The 23651-nt window shown below is 40.8% G+C and overlaps 1 protein-coding gene across 3 annotated transcripts in view; it reads left to right on the forward strand.

The window, feature by feature from the left end:
* The window catches only part of Mrrf (mitochondrial ribosome recycling factor), a 53670-nt gene that overhangs the window by 4028 nt on the left and 25991 nt on the right, over positions 1 to 23651 (forward strand). For 2 of the 3 annotated variants that reach the window (XM_031370041.1, XM_031370043.1), the window contains exons 2-5: positions 839 to 1050; positions 7136 to 7291; positions 12398 to 12516; positions 18438 to 18529. In XM_031370041.1, coding sequence (XP_031225901.1) covers positions 867 to 1050; positions 7136 to 7291; positions 12398 to 12516; positions 18438 to 18529 — 551 coding nt within the window. In that variant the 5' untranslated portion in view covers positions 839 to 866. Of the gene's footprint in view, positions 1 to 838; positions 1051 to 6615; positions 6713 to 7135; positions 7292 to 12397; positions 12517 to 18437; positions 18530 to 23651 lie in introns of those variants that run through there. The other variant, XM_031370044.1, reaches the window with a different exon arrangement.

Below are 23651 nucleotides of genomic sequence, written 5' to 3' on the forward strand. Positions count from 1 at the left end.
GTGCTTCCAGACACTTGATACTAATTATTCTTAATTTTTAGCTAACAGCCAGATTCTTGGCATAAGCTCTCAGTGTTTTATTGTTGGCTAGGACTGTGTTCTGTCTCAGAGGAGGCAAGAGCATCTCTGTATATGTGTGTAACCTTTGTTAACTCAGTGAATGGTGGCATTTCCCAGTTCTAGACCATGGAAGACCTCAATCCTCACTCATGCTTCAGACTCAAATTAAAGTGCATGCTAATTGGTAATCAGTGCATAAGGAACCAAAGAAAATGTGAATTTAATGCCACCATGTACATTTTGTAGTCATTTTATGCCTATTAAAATGTTTTTCTTACTTAAATTTCCCTTTCTAGTCCTCGGCCCTTCCTCTTAAGCTTTATGAAGATTTTGTGCTTTTGCTCATATAAGGGCTTAATTAGCGTCATTACAGATTCAGCCTGCTGCACATGGCTGAGCAGGCTGGGTGGGTCACTTCAGACTCTGCAACCTCAGTCTCTTCATCCTGTAAAATGAGGATAATCAGTCTTCCTGGGGCTGCTGGGAGGAGGGGTAGGGATAATGCATGCACAGTGCCAGAGTCATGGCTTAGTTTGAGGAGTTGCTTGGCAATTGGCATAAATTCATTTTGTAAGTTGCTGTGGCTTTTGTATTAATGAAATCCCACTCCCCCTTCTGAGACACAGTTTCTCTGCATGGCCCTGGCTGTCCTGGAACTCTCACTCTGTAGGCCAGGCTGGCCTCAAACTCAGAGATCCACCTACCTTTGCCTCCTGAGTGCTGGAATTAAAGGCATCGTGCACTACCACTTACTAAGATCTTTTTGTCTTCTTTGTAGTGGCTGCTTCTGAGGATTCTCTTCCGTCATGGCCTTGGGAATCAGATGCTTTCGCCTGCTGCACCCTGCGTTTCACAGTTACCACACTGCTTTGATCAGGCCTGTTTCAGAAGTTTCCATGAAGACAGTGAGTGAAAGACAGCGTGACCATGGGCAATACTCAGCCTACCCAGCAGTACCAGTTCGCCATTTTGCAACCAAGAAAGCCAAAGGTAGATGGTTTCCTTCCCCATCTCATCCCTTTCTCATGTTTGACAGAGATCTCAAAGATGTACTGAGTTTCTTTCCACGTAAGGAAACGATATCTCAGACGTTCATAGACTAACTGTGTTAGAACCTAGGGCTTGTTTTGTTACCATTATGCCTCATTAATTTTGTTAGTGGCTCAGAAAATGCCTAATTTATTTCATTTAGATGCAGAACTAGAGGTAAAAGTACCAAGCGAACTGGCTTGTGGCAGGGATCAGCATACACTCGTCTTTTAGGAAGGTTCGGATTGGGGGTATAATTAAAGCCAGAAGGGTTTTGGGTGAACGGGGCATGAAAGCCATGGGTTTAGATGGATGATCTTAATGGTTTATGTCATCTAAGAATGAGATTTTGATGTACCGCAGGTCTTAGCTTAAATGCCACTTCCTCCAGGATGCCTTCCTTGGCCTGAGACTGGGTCAGGTCCCCTGTTACATGCACTCATGTACACTATTATTTTTCTTTGACACACTTAGAACTATAGTAACTCATCAATCAGTTGTAAAATTGATTATTGTTTGTTACCTTCTGCAGTTTCTATTTTTTTGTTGTTGTTGTTTAGTACTCTTCAGGGCTGTATATAAACTGTGTTTTCAAAACCTTTGTGGGATGTATGAGTGACAGGAAATGATCAGGCAGACCTGCTGTTTGCAGTGGCATGTCAGGGAGCACCCTTGAGGATGGCACTAGAAATATATGCTGCTGGGCATCCCCCTCCCCCCATCTCATCCCAACCTTCTTTTTTGTTCCACACAGAGCCAGACCTGCTTTTTGTTGAAAAGAGGATTGGCACTTTGATAAAAGAAAAGTAGTGCTTGTAAGACTTATCCTCTGCTAAGTTAGCGTTCGATTTGTATGTTATTTTTTAAATTTTCTAGTCCAATCCTTACCATTGAAAATAATAACTTCACAGTGAAGAAAGCCTTATGATTACTGAATACAGATTTTAACATGTAGCAAATGTAGAAGCTGAGGTGCAGTTGTCCATGGACTCATGCAGATAGAGGAAGCACAGGGAACTTGGCTTCCGAGGCTGCAGCACCATAGTCTTCTAGACCCCCAATATGGCCTGCCAGCAGCCTCCTTCCTCTGGCTGCTGACAGTCTCTTTCTGCAGTGTGGTCACTGTCCTTAGTGTCTGTGCTACGAGGAATGCTTTCCACTGCAGTCATTTTCAGTTCTTTTCTTTGTACGTTTTGTATCTTTTTCAAGAACTCTTTTTCTATCCCAAGGAATTTATTTCTAAACGTGATTTGAATTAATAATTTTAACTGTTAAGCTGGCCATGGTGGCTCACACCTGTAATCCCAGTGCTTGAGAGGCTGATGCAGGAAGATTACTTTTGGCTCAAGATGATCCTGGGCTGCAGAGTGAGTTCTAGGCCACGCTGGTTTGTAGAGTGAGATTCTTTTTTTTTTTTCTCAAAAAAAAAACCAAAAAACACAGAAACTAAAGCTTAGTTCATGTTTCTTTTCCACATGGGCTATAAGTTGTGTGGCCAGTACTTTGTCATCCAATTAGTGTGAACTTGTATGTTGCATGCCACATTTCCTTATGTGTATGGTTTTTGTTAAACTGCTTTGTTTCTGCACCACATTGCCCTTACTTCCATAAATCAGCCATAAAACCTTGCATGCTGTGCTGCAGATCTTTACCTGTGACACACATTTTTTCTTGTCTTTTTCCTCTTCCATGTGAAGCTTCTATGTGAACCAACATTTTCTAGAAAACGATACCATTATTGTATCAGTTTATCATATACTCATAATTTATTTAGAGGTATAACATATACAGAAAAGCACATTCCTACATTGTTAAGTGATTGGCTCAGTGGATTTTTAGAAGGTGTATACAACCATGTATCCATCTCCCAGATCAAGAAATAAAATGTAGGGAGACTGGAGAGATGGTTTAGCAGTTAAGAGCACTGGCTGCTTTCAGAGGACTGGAGTTTGATTCCCAGCATCCACATAGTGCCTCACAACTGTAACTTCAATTCCAGAGGATCCAGCACCCTCTTCTGGCTTCCCTGGGCAACCAGGCACACATGTGGTGCACAGACATATATGCAGGCAGACGCTTACATACATAAAATAGTAAAATAAAATGAGAAGAAATAAAAGTCTTGCATGCCATGGTATCAAATGTCTGTCATCCTGGCACTTGGGAGGCAGAGACAGGAGGTTCACTACAATAGCAAATTTTAGGCCAGCCACAGTTACATAATGACAGTGTCTTAAAACAGCAACCACAAAATAACAACCAAAAAACAAACAAACAAAAAAACAGAAACAAAAGTTATAAAAAAGGGCAAAGAAAAGAAGAAGAAAGTGTTACTTGTACTCTAGAAGCTCCCCAAGTATTGGCCTTAACACCATAGATTACTTTTGTGCTTTTAGAGCTCAATGTCTGGCTTTGTGGGATAACAGATTTCTTGTGAGATAATTTGCTTGTTTTACCTGCAGCAGTGTCCTGAATATGCTGCTGCGGTTTATGTATCTATCCTGTAGTGGCATTTGGCTGGCTTCCAATTTGGAGTTAAACTAACAGTGTTATTAAAATATGAACATCTAATACATGTGTTTTGATGAGTATGCATGCACATAAGTTCCCCAGTCTCCCTTTACATTCCTCCACTGCACTGCCTAGGAACTCTAGTCTAATTTGAGTATCACTGGTGATAATAGGCATGCCTCAATTATTCTTGACTTTAGATAGTACACTTCTTATATATGGATATAAAGAATGTTATATATTTTTTTAATCTTTTAAAAGCAAATATATCTAATTCTTGAACTTTTAAAAAAGTCACTACATTCTAATCAAATGATACATCATGTTTATTGAGATGGTTCTACCTTCTAACCTTTAACCCTATACTTCCCTGCTTTTAATCTACTAATAGAATAACTCAATAGAATTAGCTTTTCTGGTGTTAAACCAGTTTTGCATTTTTGATGAGATCCATACTTGTTCTTGATGATAGTAATTTGTATATACCTTGCTTGGCACATAATCTGTGTATTCATTGCTGGACTTATCAGGCTTGTGTATAGGATTGAGTATCAGGCTATTTGGTCTGTGTCTGCATGTATACGATTAGCCTGAATGTAATTCCACATCCTGAACTCTGTCACTGTCCTTTTACATTAGCCTCATGGTGTAAGTTGAATACATCTCACTTGTAATAGGATGGTTTAAAGTCAGATTTATGAGTTCCTTGCCTCATTGGTAGTAGAACCTGCCTGTAAATTCATCTGGATCTGCTATGCATATATAGACTTGAAACTATAAGTGTAGTCTCTTTAATAATTATGAGACTGCTTATATTTTCTGTATTCTATTTTTTTTCTGTTTTCAATGATGTTGGTCTGAAATTATGCCTAATAGTCTCTGAAGATGAAAGTTTTTACTGTTTTGATAACTCTTACATGTTCCCTTTTTCTTAGCATGTGTTTACATCTTTCATATCATCATTCTGCCAGAAGATTATCAATGTTACAAGCTTTAAGTAATTTTTAATGTTGTGAGTCTCTTACTTTGTTCATAAATAATATTTTTGTGTTTTCTACTTACTTTTTTTGAGACAAGGTCTCAACATGTAACTCTGGCTGGTCTGGACCTCATTGTGTAGACCAAACTCGCCTTGAGTTCACAGATATGGTAGCTTTTTGAGTGCTGGCATCAAAGGTAACCTCTGCTTAGGATCACATTTTCCATGTTCTTAACTTTTTATTTACTCTGCATAGCAGTTACAAAGAAAAATGTGTTGAAATCTCCTGGTAGGGTTAGAGAATGAACAGGTCCTTTTTCCATTTTGAGGCTACCTTATGCATATATGTATACTTTATACCCTGAATTATTGCATGTCGTCTTCTTTATTTCTAATAATGCATTGTCTTAAAATATTTGCTTGCTATTAATATCATAAAATTGGCTTTACTTTCATTAATATTTTTCAGGTTTATAAAATTTTTCCTATCCATTAAACCTGTAATTTCATATATTTATAAATTTTCTTGTATATTCTGAATGGCTAATTATAGTCTTACTGAAAGCCTTGAGCTTTTGGCTAGTCATTTTGGTTCATTTCTGTTTATTTTATTTGTTGAGTATTTACATTTTAATTTTGTTTTGTACTTTTTTTGTGGTTTTCTTTTCTTTTTCTTCCTTTCTATTAAATTAATCAGGTTTCTTTATTCCTTTTTCATCTCTGCTGATTTGCAAGTTGTGTGTATATAACCATCTGTCTTTACTTGGCTAGTTACCCTTAACTTTTTTTTTTTTTTTAGTCTTTTCATAGAAATAAAACTACAACTTGCTAATTTTCACAAACTGAAGTCACCAGTGTAACCAAGACTCCCCTTACCCCACAATCAAGAACTGGTGTGTGGGGACCCATGCCTATAATCTTAGTCCTCAGGAGGCTGAAGCAGACAGAGAGACAGAGAAGCAGACAGACTGACCCACCAACCTAGCAAGACAGTGTCTCACAAACCGGAGACTGGGGCTGTAGCTCAGTGGTAGAACACTCCCCCACATCAGAAGTCCCTTTCCACCCACACCTAGTGAGTGTCTTTTCTCGTGTCTCCAGTGGGTACTTATTACTCAGATGTCTGCTGTCACGGATTGGGCTTGTCTGTTACATACTACTCAGGATCTAGTCTTATATATGGCTTTTTTTAAAACTGTAGTATGTGTCTTTGTGTCCGACCTCTTTGTTCAACATGTAATTTTGATTCCTTATGGATAAATCTGTCTTTTCTCTTCAGCTTTTAGAGTGATCTGTATGTCTTTGGTTTTCTTTATTCACAATCTGTCCAGATATGGATTAGCTTCTATTGCTCTGCTTGTAATGTGTATTTTTGAATTGACATCTTTTATCAGTTTCACAAATAATAAGCCCTCAGCCTTTTTACTCAAAAGCAGTGGGGGCTTCAAGCAGGATGGTGACTTGAACAGACCTTTGGAAAAAAGGTCACTTTGCTTCTTGTTCACTGGTTACTTTGGGCAAACATTTAAGGGCCTTGCATCCCAGAGCCCTTATTTTCTTACTCAGAGAGCTATCTTGAGTGTCAAATGGAAGAGTGTATTTGAAGATGCATTACAAATTAGGTTGTGGAACCCAGCACAGTCAAGCTAGCTGTAGATAATAAAAATTACTGGATAAATTTTAACATTTTGTTAAATGTTTAGTACTAGCATCATGGTCTTTATTACACAAATACTATTTAGGAATTTTCATCTTTCTACTCCTTTCCCACCCCCATGTAGAAATACAAGAGTATTTGTGTCACATGCACATTAATTACAGAATGTATGTGAAAAACCCCTGACGTTTAGACATGAAATCAGATTCCATCCGCCCTCCAGCACTGCTGATTTTCTAAACTATTCGTCAGTATGCTCTGGTGGGTAGTATTTAATGTCTCTGCAGTTCATTTTGTCCAGATCAGCCATACAGTGCTGAGCCGACCTTGTCTTAGTATGATTGAAACTGAATTAATGCATTTCCTTTCTCTTCATTAGATTTGTGGAGATGGTCTTATGAAAAGTTCATGGGCTTAAAATTAGACAGATCTGGGACCAAATCTTGACTTGATCATTTCCTGACCTGTGACCTTAGGCAAGTTACTTTACCTTTGTTGTCTTCTGTTTTTCTGAAAAATAAGGTATTGATTTACTTCTGGATTCCTCAGTGTATGTGTAGTATTCTTTTGGGTGTGTGAGTAACTTCATCTGTATTCCTGTAGCAGCTTTATAGTACAGGCTGTATTAGTCTTTTACAAAGGTAGAGTAGCTTGCCCAACGCCATAGAGCCAGTGTGCACTGCAGTTGGTTAAACCCAGAATGTCTAATTGTAAAGCACAGACGTGGGAGCTAGCTGACACCCAGTACATGTGAGCTCCTGTATAGGGCAGAGATGATTTTTATAAAATTCTAGCACTTGACAGTTTGCCTGTGCACAGCAGGCACATTTAAAACAGCCAATGCTTGTTATTTATACGTATGCTTCTATTCTGTTGTTCACTGCATGTTCACTTCTTAGCTAAAGGGAGAGGACAGCCCCAGGCCAGAGTGAGCATTAACACAGCCTTGGTTGAGGACATAATCAACTTGGAAGAGGTGGATGAAGACATGAGATCTGTGCTGGAAGCACTGAAGGATAATTTCAATAAGACTCTCAACATAAGGACTGCACCAGGTTAGTGGCTAAACCCAAGTTTCTGGGAGTGTTACAGTGGGAAAGAACACGGCCGTGTCACTGCTCAGCCCCAGCACTGGCCTGACTAATTGGTGTTTATGAACAATTACTTTCCATACTTCTCCATAAAGCTTCCTTGTCCAGTCCCTGCTGTATGTCTTTGGGGCAGTCGAATGTAAGTGAGTTAATGTGTCTCATGGCTCTGGAGTAGTACTGGATTTACCCATTAAGCAGCTGTCTCCTGTGGGGTAGTGTTGTGCTTGGCCCACAGAAAATTAGCACAGTGGTGAGAAAACCTGTCATGATCAGTGCTCTTGTGGAATTACACTCTCAAAAAGATGTGTTCTTTTATAGTCAGGGATACTATAAGCAAATGCAGGTATCTAGGCTCATGGTTCTATGTCCTTGGTCTGCTTTTTTTCCCAAGTTTGTCTTATTTAGTAGTTCTTAGCCTGTACTATAAACCAAATTCTACAGGCTTGCCCACCTGAGGCCTTTTTGTGCCCAAGAGCTTGACCAGGAAGATTCCGTTTAGGTTAATAGCTTCCTAAAAGTGGCTTTTCTAAGTGGGAAATGTCAGAACTGTCTAGGGGAACTGTTTGCAGATGTGATGGAGAAGTGGGTTGTCAGCTAATGGTGCAAGTGGGCAGGAAAAATCCAATTGCTGTTAAATTGGCCTTTTGCAAATTGTCATCATCCATAGTTAAGCCTGGGACCCCCTCTGAAGGTATCTGCAGGAGCTTCAGCCTCTCCCATTCTTGTTTTGATTGGGGAAGTTTGTAAGGAAAATAGAAGATATTTCATGAACTTGTTTGTGAAAAGTCCTCAGTTCATTGTAAAAATGATCAGAACCATGTTGCGTTCAGAGATGTGATCTGGCGGGAGACTAGCAGGCAGTTCCTGGCATTTGTTAACCTTTGTACTGGGGCGTTTCTGCCTCTGCTGACAGTACAGCGTGCCATTCAATCTCTCCCAACTGTTTATTTTAAGCTTGCTTATTATTTTAGGTATGAAACTGATAAAGTGCTCTGTCTCCCCTGTGCTTTCTGGCCTGTTAACATTCTGCAGCCGAAATCAGAGAGCAGCTTGAGGGAAGCCCGAGGAGAAATGTGATACTTAAAATGAGCCAGCCAGTTCCACTCTTGTTGAACTTAAAAAGATGATGGGCTCGGAAAGAGGGTGGGAGTGTAATTTGTTAAATGTTAACCTCTGAGAAAATGAGGGGCAGGAGTGAGCTTGAGGGAGATTCTCACTGGGGACAGATTGAGGGGAAAGGATTTGATGCATTATGTCAATACGGATTGAGGGGATAGGAACCACCACAACTGCACAGACGTGCTCATGAGGAGACTTCTGTGGCCAGGCTCTTACAGCCTGTCTGGGAAGCTGAGCTAAGACCCATCTATAGCAGACCTTCTCTTTTTCCTTCTCTTTGGGTTGAGTTTGTGTAATGTTCTGTGTAGAATTTTAGGCTATAAAGAAGCTGGGTGAAACAAGCTAAATTTAGCCAGTGGTCTCTGCTAGACAGGTTCTTCCACATCATCTCTCACTCTTACCTGAGCCAGCCACACTTTTCCTCTTCACATGCCCCATGGCTATCTCAGAGATAGCTGACATGCTGGTGCTTGGTCTCCATGCAGGCTTGTCCTTTCCTGTGTGCTGCTTTCCCTCATTCTCCATCCACCCTTGTTCACTTGCTGCAGTGGTGCTGAGCACACACTTTGTGGCACTTATTGAAATAGGTACAGACATGGAGAGGGAAGATCTGGTTCCTAACATCCAGGAACTTAGAATTTCATATGAAAGGGCAGACAGGTAAACCACTGTATATAAAGCCACATAACACAGCAGAACAGTGAGGGCATAGCTGGAGATGGTCATGTTTGGACTTGGACTTAAGTTCTGTAATTAAGAGCTGTTGTGACAGTGAGCAGAGACTGAGCAAGCAGAGTCTGCTGGAGCAAGTGGAGCTGACTGGATCAAGCAGAGGTCCTAAAAGTCAGTTCCCAACAACCAGATGAACGCTCACAACTATCTGTACAGTTACAGTGTGTACTCATATACATAAAATAAATAAATCTTTAAAAAAAAGGAGTTGTTGTGACAGTGGGCAAATCATTCTGTTTGCATCAGTTTCCTCACCTGTAAAGTGGTGGCAAAAAAATATCATCTTATAAGCTAATGAAACCATTAAGAAGTATTAGCATGGCCGGGCAATGGTGGCACACGCCTTTAATCCCAGCACATGGGAGGCAGAGGCAGGCAGATTTCTGAGTTTGAGGCCAGCCTGGTCTACAGAGTGAGTTCCAGGACAGCCAGGGCTATACAGAGAAACCCTGTCTCAAAAAACAAACAAACAAACAAACAGTATTAGCATGGGCTGGAAAGATGGCTTAGTGGGTAAGAACACTGACTGTTCTTCCGAAGGTCCTGAGTTTAAATCCCAGCAACCACATGGTGGCTCACAACCACTGGTAATGAGATCTGACACCCTCTTCTGGTATATCTGAAGTCAGCTACAGTATACTTATGTATAATAATAAATAAATCTTTAAAAATAAATAAATAATTAAATAAATCTATCTTTGGGTTGGAGCAAGCAGAGGTCCTGAGTTCAATTCTCTGCAGTCACATCCATCTGTACAGCTACAGTGTACTCATATACATAAAATAAATAAACCTTTAAAAAAAAGTATTACCATGAAGCACTGCTTATAGGGTGTATTCAGACCTACATAGTGGTCTACATAGTGAGTTCTAGGCCAGCCAAAGCTCCATAAGTGAGACCTGAGGGGGAAGAAGTTATATATTAGAATCTCATAGCAATCGTCTTACCTCACCTTAGCAAGCACTGGGATCGTGGGAGTTGGTCAATAGACCCAGCTTTAAATAAGATTTATTCAAGAAATGTTGAGAAAAATTGTAAGTGAATCTAAAATACTATGGAATGAAAGATCAGATGTTATTAAGATATTCGTTCTTTTCTGCTAGATCTATTGATATATGGAAACCTGAAACTAAAATTTCTAAGTGATTGTAGTTAATTTTAAAAGATGAGAAAACTTTAAATAATTTATAAGGTGGTTCAGCCAACTAACTTATAGCAATCAAGACTGATTCCTTGGATCGCTTTGGGTGATGTGGTCATTTAAAAATGATTAATTAGTCTAAGCATCAGTGTCTTTGAGACCTTTAACCATTGCTTTGTAATTCTTAAAGTAGACAGCTCTACTTTCTTAGTTAAGTTTCTGCTTGGTTTTAAGCTATGGTGAATTAAATAACTTTTATAATTTCAAAAACAGGGAAATATATTCCCAGTAGAAGGGAAATTACATGCAAGGATGTTAGTTTGATTAAAACATAAAAATTCCAGAAAACCATAGCAGCACTACTGGGTCATAGTATAAATGCGTTTTAGTGTACTATTGGGTCTAGTCCTCATAAGAGCACTGTAAGTACAGTTTTGGTCTTATTTAAAGGTCAGGAAGTGGTGGCTTAGAATCTGGGAGCAGTGAGTTGGTATTGGGTCCTTGGGTTTTTAGAATTGTGGAGTTTTTTTTATCATTATACATTTTGCAGGTTAAAGTCAGTGTTGCCAACTACTGTCGTCTTATGATGACACTGATTCTGCATGAGTACTTCAAATCTGATCTTTGGGCCATAGCATGGTAATGCATTAATCCTACGATCTATTGTCAAAATAGCTTCAGTTTATTCGAAAGATACCTCACCACCTCAGGACCCTATTTCTCTTTGTATCTCTGAATAAGCCATCCCCGAGTGGTTCCTACTGTGAGTGATAAGGGTTTTCTGCTAGTTTCATTTGCATAGAAAATCAGAGACTTTGAATAATGTTCCATCTAGAGCTGTGGATTTATTTATCTTTTTTGACTAATGAAAATTTTACTCAGAATATTCAGGTCTGGAAAAGGATCAGATGTAGTGCAACAGTGAGGTTTTAATAATCTGTGCTTTGTTTGTTTTAGTGGACTGGTTTCTGAAGAAGGTCTCAGGACCAAAGGCAAGGGAACATAAGGAAGCTGTTCTAAACTGGCTATATGCTAGAATTGTGTGGTGAATTAAACACATTACAACAGAATCAGGATCTCTGAGGGTGGCAAGAGTAAAGGCCGAAGCCCTGATGATCCTGTGCACAGTTCTGTGTAGAGAAGGAGAAGAACTTTGAAATCAGACTTGAGCAGACATGAGTTAGAGTCTTGGCCTAGATTGTTATTTTTCACTTGTTAACTCTGTGATCTTGCTCTGTTTATTTTTCTCAAGTCTCATTTTCTCATCTGTAAAGTGATGGTAGTAATAAGAGCATTGCAGGGTGGGGCGGAGGTAAGAACTAAGAGGAGTAGTATAAGCTAACTTTTCAGTGCTGTTCTTCAGTAAGTAATGTAGTGAACATTGCATAGTTTCTGTTCAGCTGCACTGATCATTGTAATGATGCAAGCAGCCACTCTTTTTAAGGCACACGAGAGGGTAAGTAATTTAGTTCTTTGTGGTGTTGTAACTGAGTGGCAGAGTTGTTGAAAGGAGGATCAGTCCTTTTCAGTTTCAGCTCTGAGCTAGATAGCTAGTTGTATGTCAGCTCACCTAAGCTGTAGTCATCTGGGAGGAGGGAGCCTCAATTGAGGAAATGCCTCTAGAAGATCAGGCTGTAGGCAGGCCTGCAGGGCATTTTCTTAATTAGTGATTGAGGGGGGAGGGCCACCCCTGGGCAGGTGGTCTTGGGTTCTATAAGAAAGCAGGCTGAGGAAGCCATGGGGAACAAGCCCATAAGCAGCACTCTTCCATGGCGTCTGCATCAGCTCCTGTGGCAGGTTTCAGCCCTGTTTGAGCATCAGTGATGAACTGTCCTATGCCATAGGAGAGGCTTTTAAGTCCAGGCAAACTAGAATGGTTAGTCACCTTGGTTCCAGTAAGGAATTCCAACATGGTTCTGCTAGCATTACGTACTCTCTCCACTGCCTGACACTTCCTATGAACAACCTTGTCACATTGGTAAGAGGTTTATGTATGTTTGTTGAATCTGAATTAGATAAAGAGATATGGGCTTCTAAGGTCTTTTAGAATTCTAAAACCTTATTACTTTTTCCCTAGGATCCCTTGATCATATTACTGTGGTGACTGCTGATGGGAAGCTCGCTCTCAATCAGATTGGCCAGATCTCCATGAAGTCACCACAGATGATTCTGGTGAATATGGCCAGCTTCCCAGAGGTGAGGTGCCTTATTGTAAGGTCTGTCTTCAGAATTTCTTTTGGAATAAAGGAGGTTTGATCAGGTCAGAAGGAAATGTTCCCTTTTGTTTGGGAAGAAATTTATTAAAGAAAGTTTAGGATTTAAAAAAAAGCTCTCTTATTTCTATATTTCTTACCTGTTAAACTCAAATATTACAGTGGCCAAGTAGGTAATTTGAAGAACAATAATGGAAAGTAGTGATTGGCTCTTGGGGGAGTGTAAGGCTCTGGTAACCTGCTGTCTTAGTTACTTTTCTATTGCTGTGACAAAATACTATGACCAAGGAGACTTATAGTAGAAGAAAGCACTTAATTTGAGGCTCACAGTTCCAGGGGGTTAGTCTCTGACCACCGTGGAGGGGAACATGGTAGCAGACAGGCAGACATGGAGCTAGAGCAAAGCTAAAAAGCTCTTGAAACTTCCAAATTGACCCCCCAGTGACACACCCCTTCCAACAAGGCCACATCTAGTAATCCTTCCCAAACAGTTCCACAAAATGGGGACCAAGCACTCAAATATAGGATGCTAAAGGGGCCATTCTCATAAACCACCATTCCTGGAAGTAGTCATGTGGCCTATTTCTGGGGCACCTCTGCCCAGTTCTTGCTGAAGATTGCCAGGTAGAAATGTAGGCCTGCTAATTCATATTAACAGGCTCCAGTTTTTAGTTTCAAAAGAAGCTAGTAACCCTGAATGTTGTTCAAAGTATCTCTTGTTCTCTAAATATTTTGGAATAATTCACTTTTCTCTTTTAAAAATGTCTGACAGCCAGGAGTGCTGACGTTTGTCTGTTACCTCAGCTCTTAGGAGTTGGAGGCAGGAGGACCAATGAGACTGCCTCAAAATAAACTAGAAACTCTTGACACAGATTAAATATTTTAATGGGCTAGATACGGCCCTAGGGCCATTTTGTGACCCCTGTATTAGAATTTGGAGAAGACCCTCCAGGAATTCACCTTCGTTCAGACTAGATATCAGTACATGAAGTGCCTGACTTTAAAGACTGGAGGATGAGCTACATCTCACCTCCAGGCTGCAGTTGAGAAACCTAGAGAACCTGAAACCTATTTCCACCTCCAACTGGCCTGGTCCTTTGGCAAGTCTCTGGGCTTCCATTTCCTCACCTGCCTGCTCTGGTCTCTGTCTCAGTAGATTTGTCCACAGCAGGCTATGTGCTGGATTTGACAAACTAGCTTAGCAGCAGGAGCAGAACCAACTGTCTCCCACCGAAGACTCCTGAGGCTGCTAGGCCAGGTGTGCTTCTAGAGCTACAGCTACTCTCTGCCCCACTCCAGTCTCAGTCCTACAGCCCAAGTGAACTTGAATGTTTCAAAGTGTATATTGGGTTGTGCTATTCTTATAATTCAAACAATCTTTAAGAAAGGAAAGCCCAAAATTTTTACTGTGATCAAGGAGGCTTTAGGTGATCTGGCCTCGGCCTGCTTCCAGTCTCTGCGGTCCTATGGCACTGTATCCTGGTACACTGCTCTACTTGTACTGGCCTTAAAACACATGCCTTTTGCATCCTCTGGGCCTTTGTAGGTACTGTTCCTGTGTTGAAGAAACATTTTGGTTGGCTATTTACATCCTTCTGTGTTGAGTGTCACTTTTCTACTAGGTTGTAAGCTTTCAGTAGAAGAGTCATTTATAATGTGTTCATTGTATCCACATCAAACACAATGCCTGGCCCATGAAAGCATTCCATACATTGTCCTTAAGTTGGTGGGTATGTGTTATTAGTTTTTGGAAAGGAAGCACTCATTCATGGCGTTACTGAGGAGCATAGAATGGATGCAAAAGGAACTATCAACTCTCCCTCCTTGACCCCCTCTGAACCGCTGGGCCTCTCTGCCCTGTTCATCTAATCCCATAGGCACTGTAGGCTAATTTAGGGAATAGCCTCCTAATTACACAGCTTGAAGACCTCATCAGACAGATTGCTTTTCAGAGCCAGCCACTTCTGTTATTAAATAGCAAATGATATTCACAGAAGTAGCACCTGATTGGCTGCCAGAGTATCTCTTATGAAGCAGGAAGAGGTATTAAATGCTTAATTTTTTCTTAGGAAGTTGGAGTGTATTTTCATCTTTCAGCTAAAGTATCTTTACCATCTCTCTAGTATTCAATTCCCTGGGTCTTGAGGAAAGCTTTACCAGCGTCTCAGGAGTGGGCTCCATGTACAGGCACAGGGGGAAGTGGTAGTTACGTTGTCCTTTGAATTTCTTGTTCTCATCTGGTGTATACATTAAACAAACAGCTCTAACTAAACATTTCCTTCCTCCAGCTTTAGAAGCTGCCCGTAGAGTACTAAGGTTCATAGCTTCAAAATGCTGAGCTAATCCTCCTTATGTTTATGGAATTCCTTTCTCCATCACGTGCAGTTGGCTTTCTTTTCAAACCTGAGCATTTTTGTGTCATGCTGTTGTGACACAGTGCAGATTTACATGTATAATCTTTCAAGTGCACTGAAGGCAAAAATTGTGTTGCATTTGTTCAGCATATATTCTGCTTGATAAATGGTTCACACAGTTGCTCCCTTCCCTAAACATGCCTGAAGCCACAGTTAATGATGGGAAAGAAAAGAAGCGAATAAAAACCATAGTGTCATTTGAATAAAGCAAAGAACAACACGAACAAAAATCGGCAGTCTCCATTATTTTTCTGTGGATGGAAAAGAACTGATGTGCGGAAGTCTCTGCTGGGCTGGTGGTTACCTTCTTACAGCTTCTTTTACACATCAACAGTAAGACCAACACAAGTGTTGTGTTTTTTGGATGAGGCAGCAGGCTCAGAGAAGGGAGCTACCTCCCCCAGCTTCACACTGCTGTTGCACAGAGCTCTGCTTGACGTGGAGGCTTCTGCTCCTCTCATCGTCCTCCACTGATTCATCAGTGTCTTCTGAGTCCTCCAAGTGAGTAGGTTCCATATGTAGGCCAGGAACTCATTGATGATTAAGAGATCCTGTCTGTTTTCATGTACCTTTTATTATAAGGGCTCACCAAGGTGTAGAGAAAGTGGAAGGCCAGTAATCAGTATGGCACTAACAGGGTTAACTGTTTACCTGGCTATAGACATTTTGCCATTCCTTGTCTATCATGGATGATTAGCTTAAGAATAGCAAGGGCAGGCATTGCTAATTGATAGTGTAATGTTTATCTGCCTGTCCCCAGATAGGGATAGCTGTCTCACTATATACAGTATTCTAGTCCCTTTAACCAGTTGGTTAGTATTAAGAGCAAAGCAACCAGTCTGCCTTGTGATACCAGTGAGTGCCCCACTCTAGTGATGGAATAAAGGGTAGGATGAGGGAAGGAAATTGTATATGCATATATGCCTTTTGTTTGTTTGTTTGTTTGTTTGACCCATGAATCATTTAAACATACTGTTAGAGAAATGATTATAATTTTCTGAGGTCTGTGTCCTACCATGTCAAACCAAAATATACATACCTAGGATAAATTAGAAGAATTACTTTCAGTGGTTTCTTTATTAAAAACAAACAAGCAAACAAAAAACCTCACTCAATTTTTTTCCCTGAATATGAAGACATACAAAAACTAAAATGTAAAAAATAAGGTTTTGAAGTAAGGTCAGAAGATGCATTTTCTAATAGATTTATTTAAACAAGGTTACTAATATTTGTTCGTTTTTGGTGCACACTTGCCTTGTACTTCAACTGGCACTGTACCTTCTACTGTGAAGGTGGAAATATTGGGGCACACTTCCTGCCTAGCTTGGTGAGTGAGTACTCTTGTACCTTCAGGGGAAGGTTGCATGGAATTACTTGGGCCAGACTGAAAAGGAGCTTGGTGGTAGTAGGGGGAGGTACAAGCAGTGTTTTGTTGGCTCTGTGGTAAGAAGCTCTAGAAGCTAGGGGGTGGGAGATAAAGCTTCCTCTTTGAAGTGGGGGGTGCTCCCTTTACTCTTAACTCTACAAATGAATGATTTTGTTAAGGATGGCTATTCTCGGCAGAGAGATACTAACTTGATTTCTTTGCCTAGTTAACCTCTTTAATTTGGCTTCATGTTTGTGTTTTATCTGCTTATGTATGTACCATGTGCATATGGTGCACACAGGGGTCAGAAGATGGTGATGGGTCCCCTGGAATTGGGGTTACTTATGGTTAGTGGCTGCCACATGGGTGCCGAGAAACAAACTTAGCTCCTCTGCAAAAGCAGCGAGTGTTGGTAACTGCTGAGCCACCTCTTCAGCTCCACAGAGATATGTAGTGTTCATAGTCATTTCCTTATGTAATAATTACTGAGTATATTGAGCTCCACATAGATATGTATGTTCATAGTCATTTCCTTATGTAATAATTACTGAGTATATTGAGCTCCACATAGATATGTATGTTCATAGTCATTTCCTTATGTAATAATTACTAAATGTATTGAGCTTGAGGATCTGTAAAGAGTAAAGACAAAGTAATAACATTGGACTAAATGTAGTTCAGCTTCTTCTTACCCTTCAGAGTAACTGAAGTTTGGTAGATCGTGTCTTTATTGCGTATTTCTTGGGCTGTCAAGGAATACTGTCTGTTCTAAAGAATTTAGCTTTACCCTGTAGGCCTGTTGTTCACAGTCAACAGCTGGTGCTTGGTTCTATGGCCAGAGGTGCCATTTTAAAGCGTTATAGATACTTCACATCTGGGTGTGGATATTCTAGTTTGCCATTTTGACCTCATACAGAAGTAAGAAGTAAGGTTATTTAAAAATGGAATGGAAAGTTTTTTAGATACCTCCTCTAAAACATTAACAGTGAGATGCTTGGAGAAATAAAATAGGTGTGCGCCACCCTCCATGCCTTTCAGACATAAGAGCTGGGAAGGAACTCAAAGAAGAGAATTGGCCTTTGAATTCCAGTGGCATGGATCAGCTCTGGAAAAACCTAAAATTCTTTTGAGCATGTCATTCTTTTGAAGCCTTGTTCTTGTGAGTTTGTTGTCATCTAGTGGAAATCTCTTCCACCCACTTTCTCTTGCTTTTAGGATTGATACAAGGTGAGGCTGTACATTAGGGACTCTGTATACTAGTGAGGGAGCCTGTCAGAGGGGTTCCTGAAGGCTGTTGGGACAACAGTGTTTCAGTGTAATGCTTCCATTAACTCTGCCATTAACTTGAGGACTTTACACGTGCTCACTACATGGACATGGTTTATTCATATACTAACTGCTTTTACTGGATGTTAACAGTGTCAAGCACTGAGTAAGGTGCATTAGCTCACTCACTGTTTTAGTGATGTCTGGGGTACCACATCGTCTCTGATTGTGAATGGTCAAATTTACTGCTCAGGCAACCTGGTCCCAGAGCTAGATATAAACTGAAGCTTTTCTGACTCCAAGACCAAGCTTTGACTCCTCTGCCATTCTGCCCTTTTGCTGTGGACACCAGTGGAGGTTTACCACTCATGCTGAAGTGTGTGTGAGTTTGGTATTGAGTGTAGATGTGAATGAGTTAAATTTATTTTCTCATTCCACATCGGCACTGGTATATTTTGAGTGTAAAATGTCAACTGGAATTTTTAACGTATGAAATCTTTCATCTGTCTTTGCACCGATCTTTGCACAGACCAGCCCTCCTCCCTTGAGGATTTATTGTGGTTTTGATCTGTGTTGCCTCAAACCATTGAAATCTTTTCAAAGAAGCAGAGCTGTTTTCTTTTTCTTTTTTCTACTCTTTCTTTTTTTCCTTCCGCAATACACTGGTACCAGGAGTGGACATAGTTTGCTTTTCAGCTTGATCAAAGCACTCTACACCAGTGTAACTTCCTGATCTTACTGGTAACAGAACTAAATGTTTCCATGTTCTGCCAAGATGGGTTGCCAGTTATCGACAGAGGGCTTGCATCTGGTAATAATTATTTACTAATTCTGTTTACCTTTTGATCTGGTTTTCAGTGTACAGCTGCAGCTATCAAGGCTATAAGAGAAAGTGGAATGAATCTGAACCCAGAAGTAGAAGGAACACTAATTCGGGTACCCATTCCTAAGTAAGTGTGGCTGAAATCCATGTATTCCAGTGATGTGGGGTAGTTGCCCTTGGATGGAAACCAGTGCCCTGCAGCACTCTTGGGCCAGTGGTGTTGCTCACTTACCTGCGTCTTTCACTCTGGCTGTGCTATAAGATCAGTTGCTGGTACCAACTTGGTTACCAAAAACCTCTGTGTGCTAGATGCTTGGTCTACAGCAGTGAACTTCCAGAACACCTTGTCTTCACACTTTCTGGCAGGAAAGTTAGGACAAGTTAGCACACAGAGTCATTATAGATCACATGAAATGAATTCTAGGAGGAAATAAAAGCCACTGGTATTCTAGTGGGAGAGATAGAGGAAAGGGCAGTTTTAGTGTGGGGGGATTCTGTGAGGAGCTAATGTTTCTGCTGAGAGCCGGATGAGGAGGCAGAGTCCTCAGCCTAGAGGAAACATTCCAGAAAGAATGAGTGGCAAGCAAAGGCCTCAGATCAGAAAGCAGCTTGACACTTGTCAACTCAAACCCCATATTCCCTATCTAATTATTTTTACATTAGTCTTTGGTAATTGAAGAAATTAAAGGTGTAGATCCAGAGTCAAGGTTTTTTGTTTTGTTTCTTTTTATTTCTTTTTCTTTTTCTTTTTTGTTTTTGTTTTGTTTCTTAATGGAGTTTTAAATGAATAAAAATAGATCTTTGTTCCTAAAATTGAAAAGAGAAGACAAGGCTGATGAGATGGTTCAATGGGTTAAAAAAGAACCCTTGCCATAGAAGCCTGACAGGCTGACTTCAATCCTTGAGCACACAGAAAGGTGGAGAGAAACAACTGGCTTTACAGAGTTGTCCTTTGGCCTCCACGTGTGGGCTGTGGTAGCAGCCCCTCCCTCCAGTAATAAATTTAAAAATATTTTTAAAAAGAAAAGATAGTACTTGGGAATTGGGGTCAGGAGGATCACAAGTTCAAGGCCAGTGTGATCTACACAACGTAACTCTTTCTTGAAAGAACTGACAGGATGGTGACATGTTTGAGTAAAAGAAAACCTGGTGTGCCGGAAGCTCAAAAAGAGGGTAGTGAGAGCAGGGTTTAGACTAGTACCAGTGGGAGGTTCAAGGCCGTGGAAGGAATTGCGATTTCCTCTAAGGGTGAGGAGAAGCAATTGGATGGGATGAGGCAAAGGATTGATGATCTTACAGAGCTTTGTGGGTGTCTCTCTCATTGCTAATTAACAGAATTTATGAGACAGAGTAAACATAAAAAGAACAGTCAATGTTAGAGCAATCCAGGTGAAACATGAGCCATGGTTACACAGCAGAAAAATGAAGCCCCTATTACTAGTACACAGTACCACACCTTGGATCAATTTATTTAGCCATTCAACAAATACTTACTGAGTACTAACCATAGGACAAGTCCTTTTGTTGTGGTACATCAGTAAACAAAACAACAGAGCTCCTTGTTCTTCTGACACTCACCTGATAGTTGAGCAGATATAATAAACTGTCAGTGTAATGTCCAGTGATGCTAATGTCTATGAAGAATCAGCAGGGCAAAGAGATAAAGGAGGGCTGGGGGGAGAGCTCAGCAGGTGAGTACTTACTGCTCTTGTAGAAGATCTGCCTTCAGTTCCCGCCACCTACATTAGATGGCTTACAACTGTATCTCCAGTTCCAAGAGATTTGATAAACCTTTTGGCATTGTCTTAGTTACTATTGCTGTGATAAAACAACATGACCAAGGCAGCCTGTACATGGAGGAATTTATTTGGGGCTGATAGTTCCAGAGGTATTGGAAGCTATCACCATCGTAGTAAGGAGTATGATGGTAGACAGGCAGGTGTGACACTGGAACAGCAGCTGAGAGCTCACAAACAAACAGCAGAGTGTACACTAGGGATGACAAGAGTTTTTCTGAAACTTCAAAGCCAGCCCTACACCTTCTCTAAGAGGGCCACACCTCCAAATCCTTTCACAGTTCCACCAACTAGGGACCAAGTATTCAAACACATGCACCGAATGAGGACAATTCCCATTCAGACCACCACAGGCCTCTTGAACACTTGCACATCTATGGTGCACATGAACTCATGTAGGTATGTACACTTTCACATAAATTAAACAGAATCTCTTTTAAAAACTTAGAGAAGATTCATAAAGGAAGGGATATTTCAATAACATCTTCCGAATAACTAGAAAGAAGATAGAATGACCAGGGTTCCATTTGTGTCACCTGCCGTGCCTTATTACCTTATGGAAACAGCTTCATTTGTCATATGATTTGCTCTAAGTGGTAAGCTCGTGCCTTTGAGACCTCAGTTTCTAAACCTGGGGGCTCTAGAGGCTCAGGTTTCCTTGGTTTCAAAGTGGCATGATACTGTCATGATTTTTTTTTATTTTTGTTTTTTCTTTCTTTTTTTTCCTTCTTTCTCCCTTTTCCTTTTTTCTTTTCTTTTTATGAAGTCTTGCTTTGTGGTCAGGTATTTGAGATCATCCTGCCTCAGCTTTTAGAGTGCTGTGAGTTCAGAAAGCAGAATGTGCACTCAGCCACGAGAACCAGTCATAACATGGAGGAAACTAAGAATTTCCTTGACGGAACTTTTTCTTGCCTTATGGCCAGAAAATAGCTCCATTCTCCATACTATATAGAACTGAATTAACACCCTGCTCTGACAATGTTCAAATTAGGCAGTATAACCTTGTACTTACAGGTTCCAGTCCAATATGTGTGTGCCTGGGAAGTGCCTTCTGAGCATGTGTACACCAGGCTCTGGTGGGCACACATAGGCCTTATGTTTACCTTATGTTTGTTCACAAGCCATTTGTTAGTCACCTTGCTTGTGTCACCTCCAGCTTGCTTGAGAAAGCCACTGTGGCCCACAGTTTATTGAAAAAAACAAAGCAAAATAAAACCCTGAAGCTCTGAGAAATAAAGAAATTGCCCAAGATCATATGACTAGTAAGTATTAGGCAGGATTTGAGAATCACAGTGTTTTTGTTACTCTCTGTTTAGATAAATAATTCTGGAAAGTGATGAAAGTTCTCATATCAGAAGCAAGATTTATAGGGCTGGAGAGATGGCTCAGCAGTTAGAAGTGCTTACTGCCCTTCTAGAGGACCCAAGTTCAGTTCATCTTACAGCTGCCCTTAACTCCAGCTCAAGGGTCTGACATTCTCTGGCCTCATGGAGTACCCACACACATTTGGCATAGGACAAACCCCCCCCCCCCACATATATGTAAATACAAATAAAATCTTTAAAAATTATTTTTAGGGCTAGTCATGTCATGGTAATACATTTATTCAGAATATATGTGGTGGCAGAGTTGAAATGTAAGCAGTGTACTCTTCCGCCTGCCCTGTGTATAACCTGAAAGCTCCCGGCAGAGTGGTGTCCAGTGTAGTCATAATTCTTCACTCTTAATCTTCACTGTCCATTGAAGTAACAGTGTTTCTTCAGTATGGAGTTTCTTTACTCCCAACATATCACACAGCTTATTGTCTCTCTTAACCTCATGAAATCTCTGCCTGTCTTTGTGGACTCTTTTACCTACTTTACAAATAATAAACTTAAACACAGCAAGCCACTAGAGCCATGTGGGAGTCACTGCCAAGACCTGGTGGAAACTTTGGTCCTTTGACTTTAAAACCAACTTTTATCCCCTCACAAGACAGAGCTTCCATAATAAAGAACAGACCATCCATTTTTTATCTGGAAAACTACCAAACACATAATTCAGTAAGGGGCCTCATGACCCTGCCACCTTGTCAAAGAGAAGAAAGTATATAAAAAATGAGGTTTGCAGGAGCAGAGGGTTTTGGTCTGTCAACTTTCTCTTGGATTACATCCATTAGCCAAGATAAAATATTGTAAGAACTAATACAATGAATCCCTGTGTCTTTGAAATTTACAAATTAAACACACAGATCCTTCAAACTTATATTCGACACACCAAGGGCAGCTGCTAACTCTCCAGCAGGGTTGCAAAGATGTGTGTCCTGTCAGTCTGATCTTTCAAATGAAAATGTGACAAGCGTTTGGGCTACTCTGATATGAACCCAAGTTAACAGTGAACATGAGCAACACAAACTCATAGCATTGCAGAATCTGGGGACTGTAGCTGGACCTGGCAGACCTGAAGACAGGCTCTTCATCTGGGACAGGAGGAAGTCAAGGCTCAGCAAAGTGAAGTGGCCTGTGCAGCTGCAGACAGGACATCAGGAAACCAGAGTCTGTTCCTCTAGTAATGTTTAAAAATCTTTTGGGTCTGTCCTCCTTTTTCTTTTTTTTCTCTTCTTTTCTTTTCTTTTCCTTTCCCTCTTTCTTTCTCTCTTTCTCTCTTTCTTTCTCTTTCTCTCTTTCCTTCCTTCCTTCCTCCCTTCCTCCCTTCCTCCCTTTCTTTCTTTCTCTTTCTTTCTTTCTTTCTTTCTTTCTTTCTTTCTTTCTTTCTTTCTTTCTTTATTAGTATTTTTGGGACAGGGTTTCTCTGTGTACCTGTGGCTGTTCTGGAACTTACTCTTTAGACCAGGCTGGCCTCAAATAGCCACCAGTTGCAGGTCTTTTCACTTCTTGAAAAGTTCATCTGTAAAATTAAAATCACGGGATTATTTATGTCGTTCTTGGGAGAGAATCTGATAATGTGCTTGAAGCGATTGATACCTGGCAGAACCCACTTGATGCTATCAAATGCTGCTGTTTCCTTCACTCCTCCTCACAGATGAGGGCCTCATCCCCTTTATAGGGATAAGGACATAGAGTCAACTAAAGCACTGGCCCTGGTCTCACCCTAGTGTAAGGCGTGTGCCCATGCACATGCACTGGCCCTGGTCTCACCCTAGTGTAAGGCGTGTGCCCATGCACATGCACTGGCCCTGGTCTCACACCTAGTGGAAGGCGTGTGCCCGTGTACATGCACACACCCCAAAGCAAGTTTGGGGAGTGCGAGAGAAGGAGGAGGAGAAGAAAAGGAAGAAGAAATTGCTAAGATCCATTTCTGTTTATAAAATTGCAAACTTAGGCTGGGCAGTGGTGGCGCATGCCTTTAATCCCAGTACTTGGGAAGCAGAGGCAGGCAGATTTCTGAATTTGAGGCCAGCCTGGTCTACAGAGTGAGTTCCAGGACAGCAAGGACTACACAGAGAAACCCTGT

This window comes from Mastomys coucha, unplaced genomic scaffold (assembly GCF_008632895.1).
Source record: "Mastomys coucha isolate ucsf_1 unplaced genomic scaffold, UCSF_Mcou_1 pScaffold15, whole genome shotgun sequence".
Classification (NCBI taxonomy): Eukaryota; Metazoa; Chordata; class Mammalia; order Rodentia; family Muridae; genus Mastomys; species Mastomys coucha.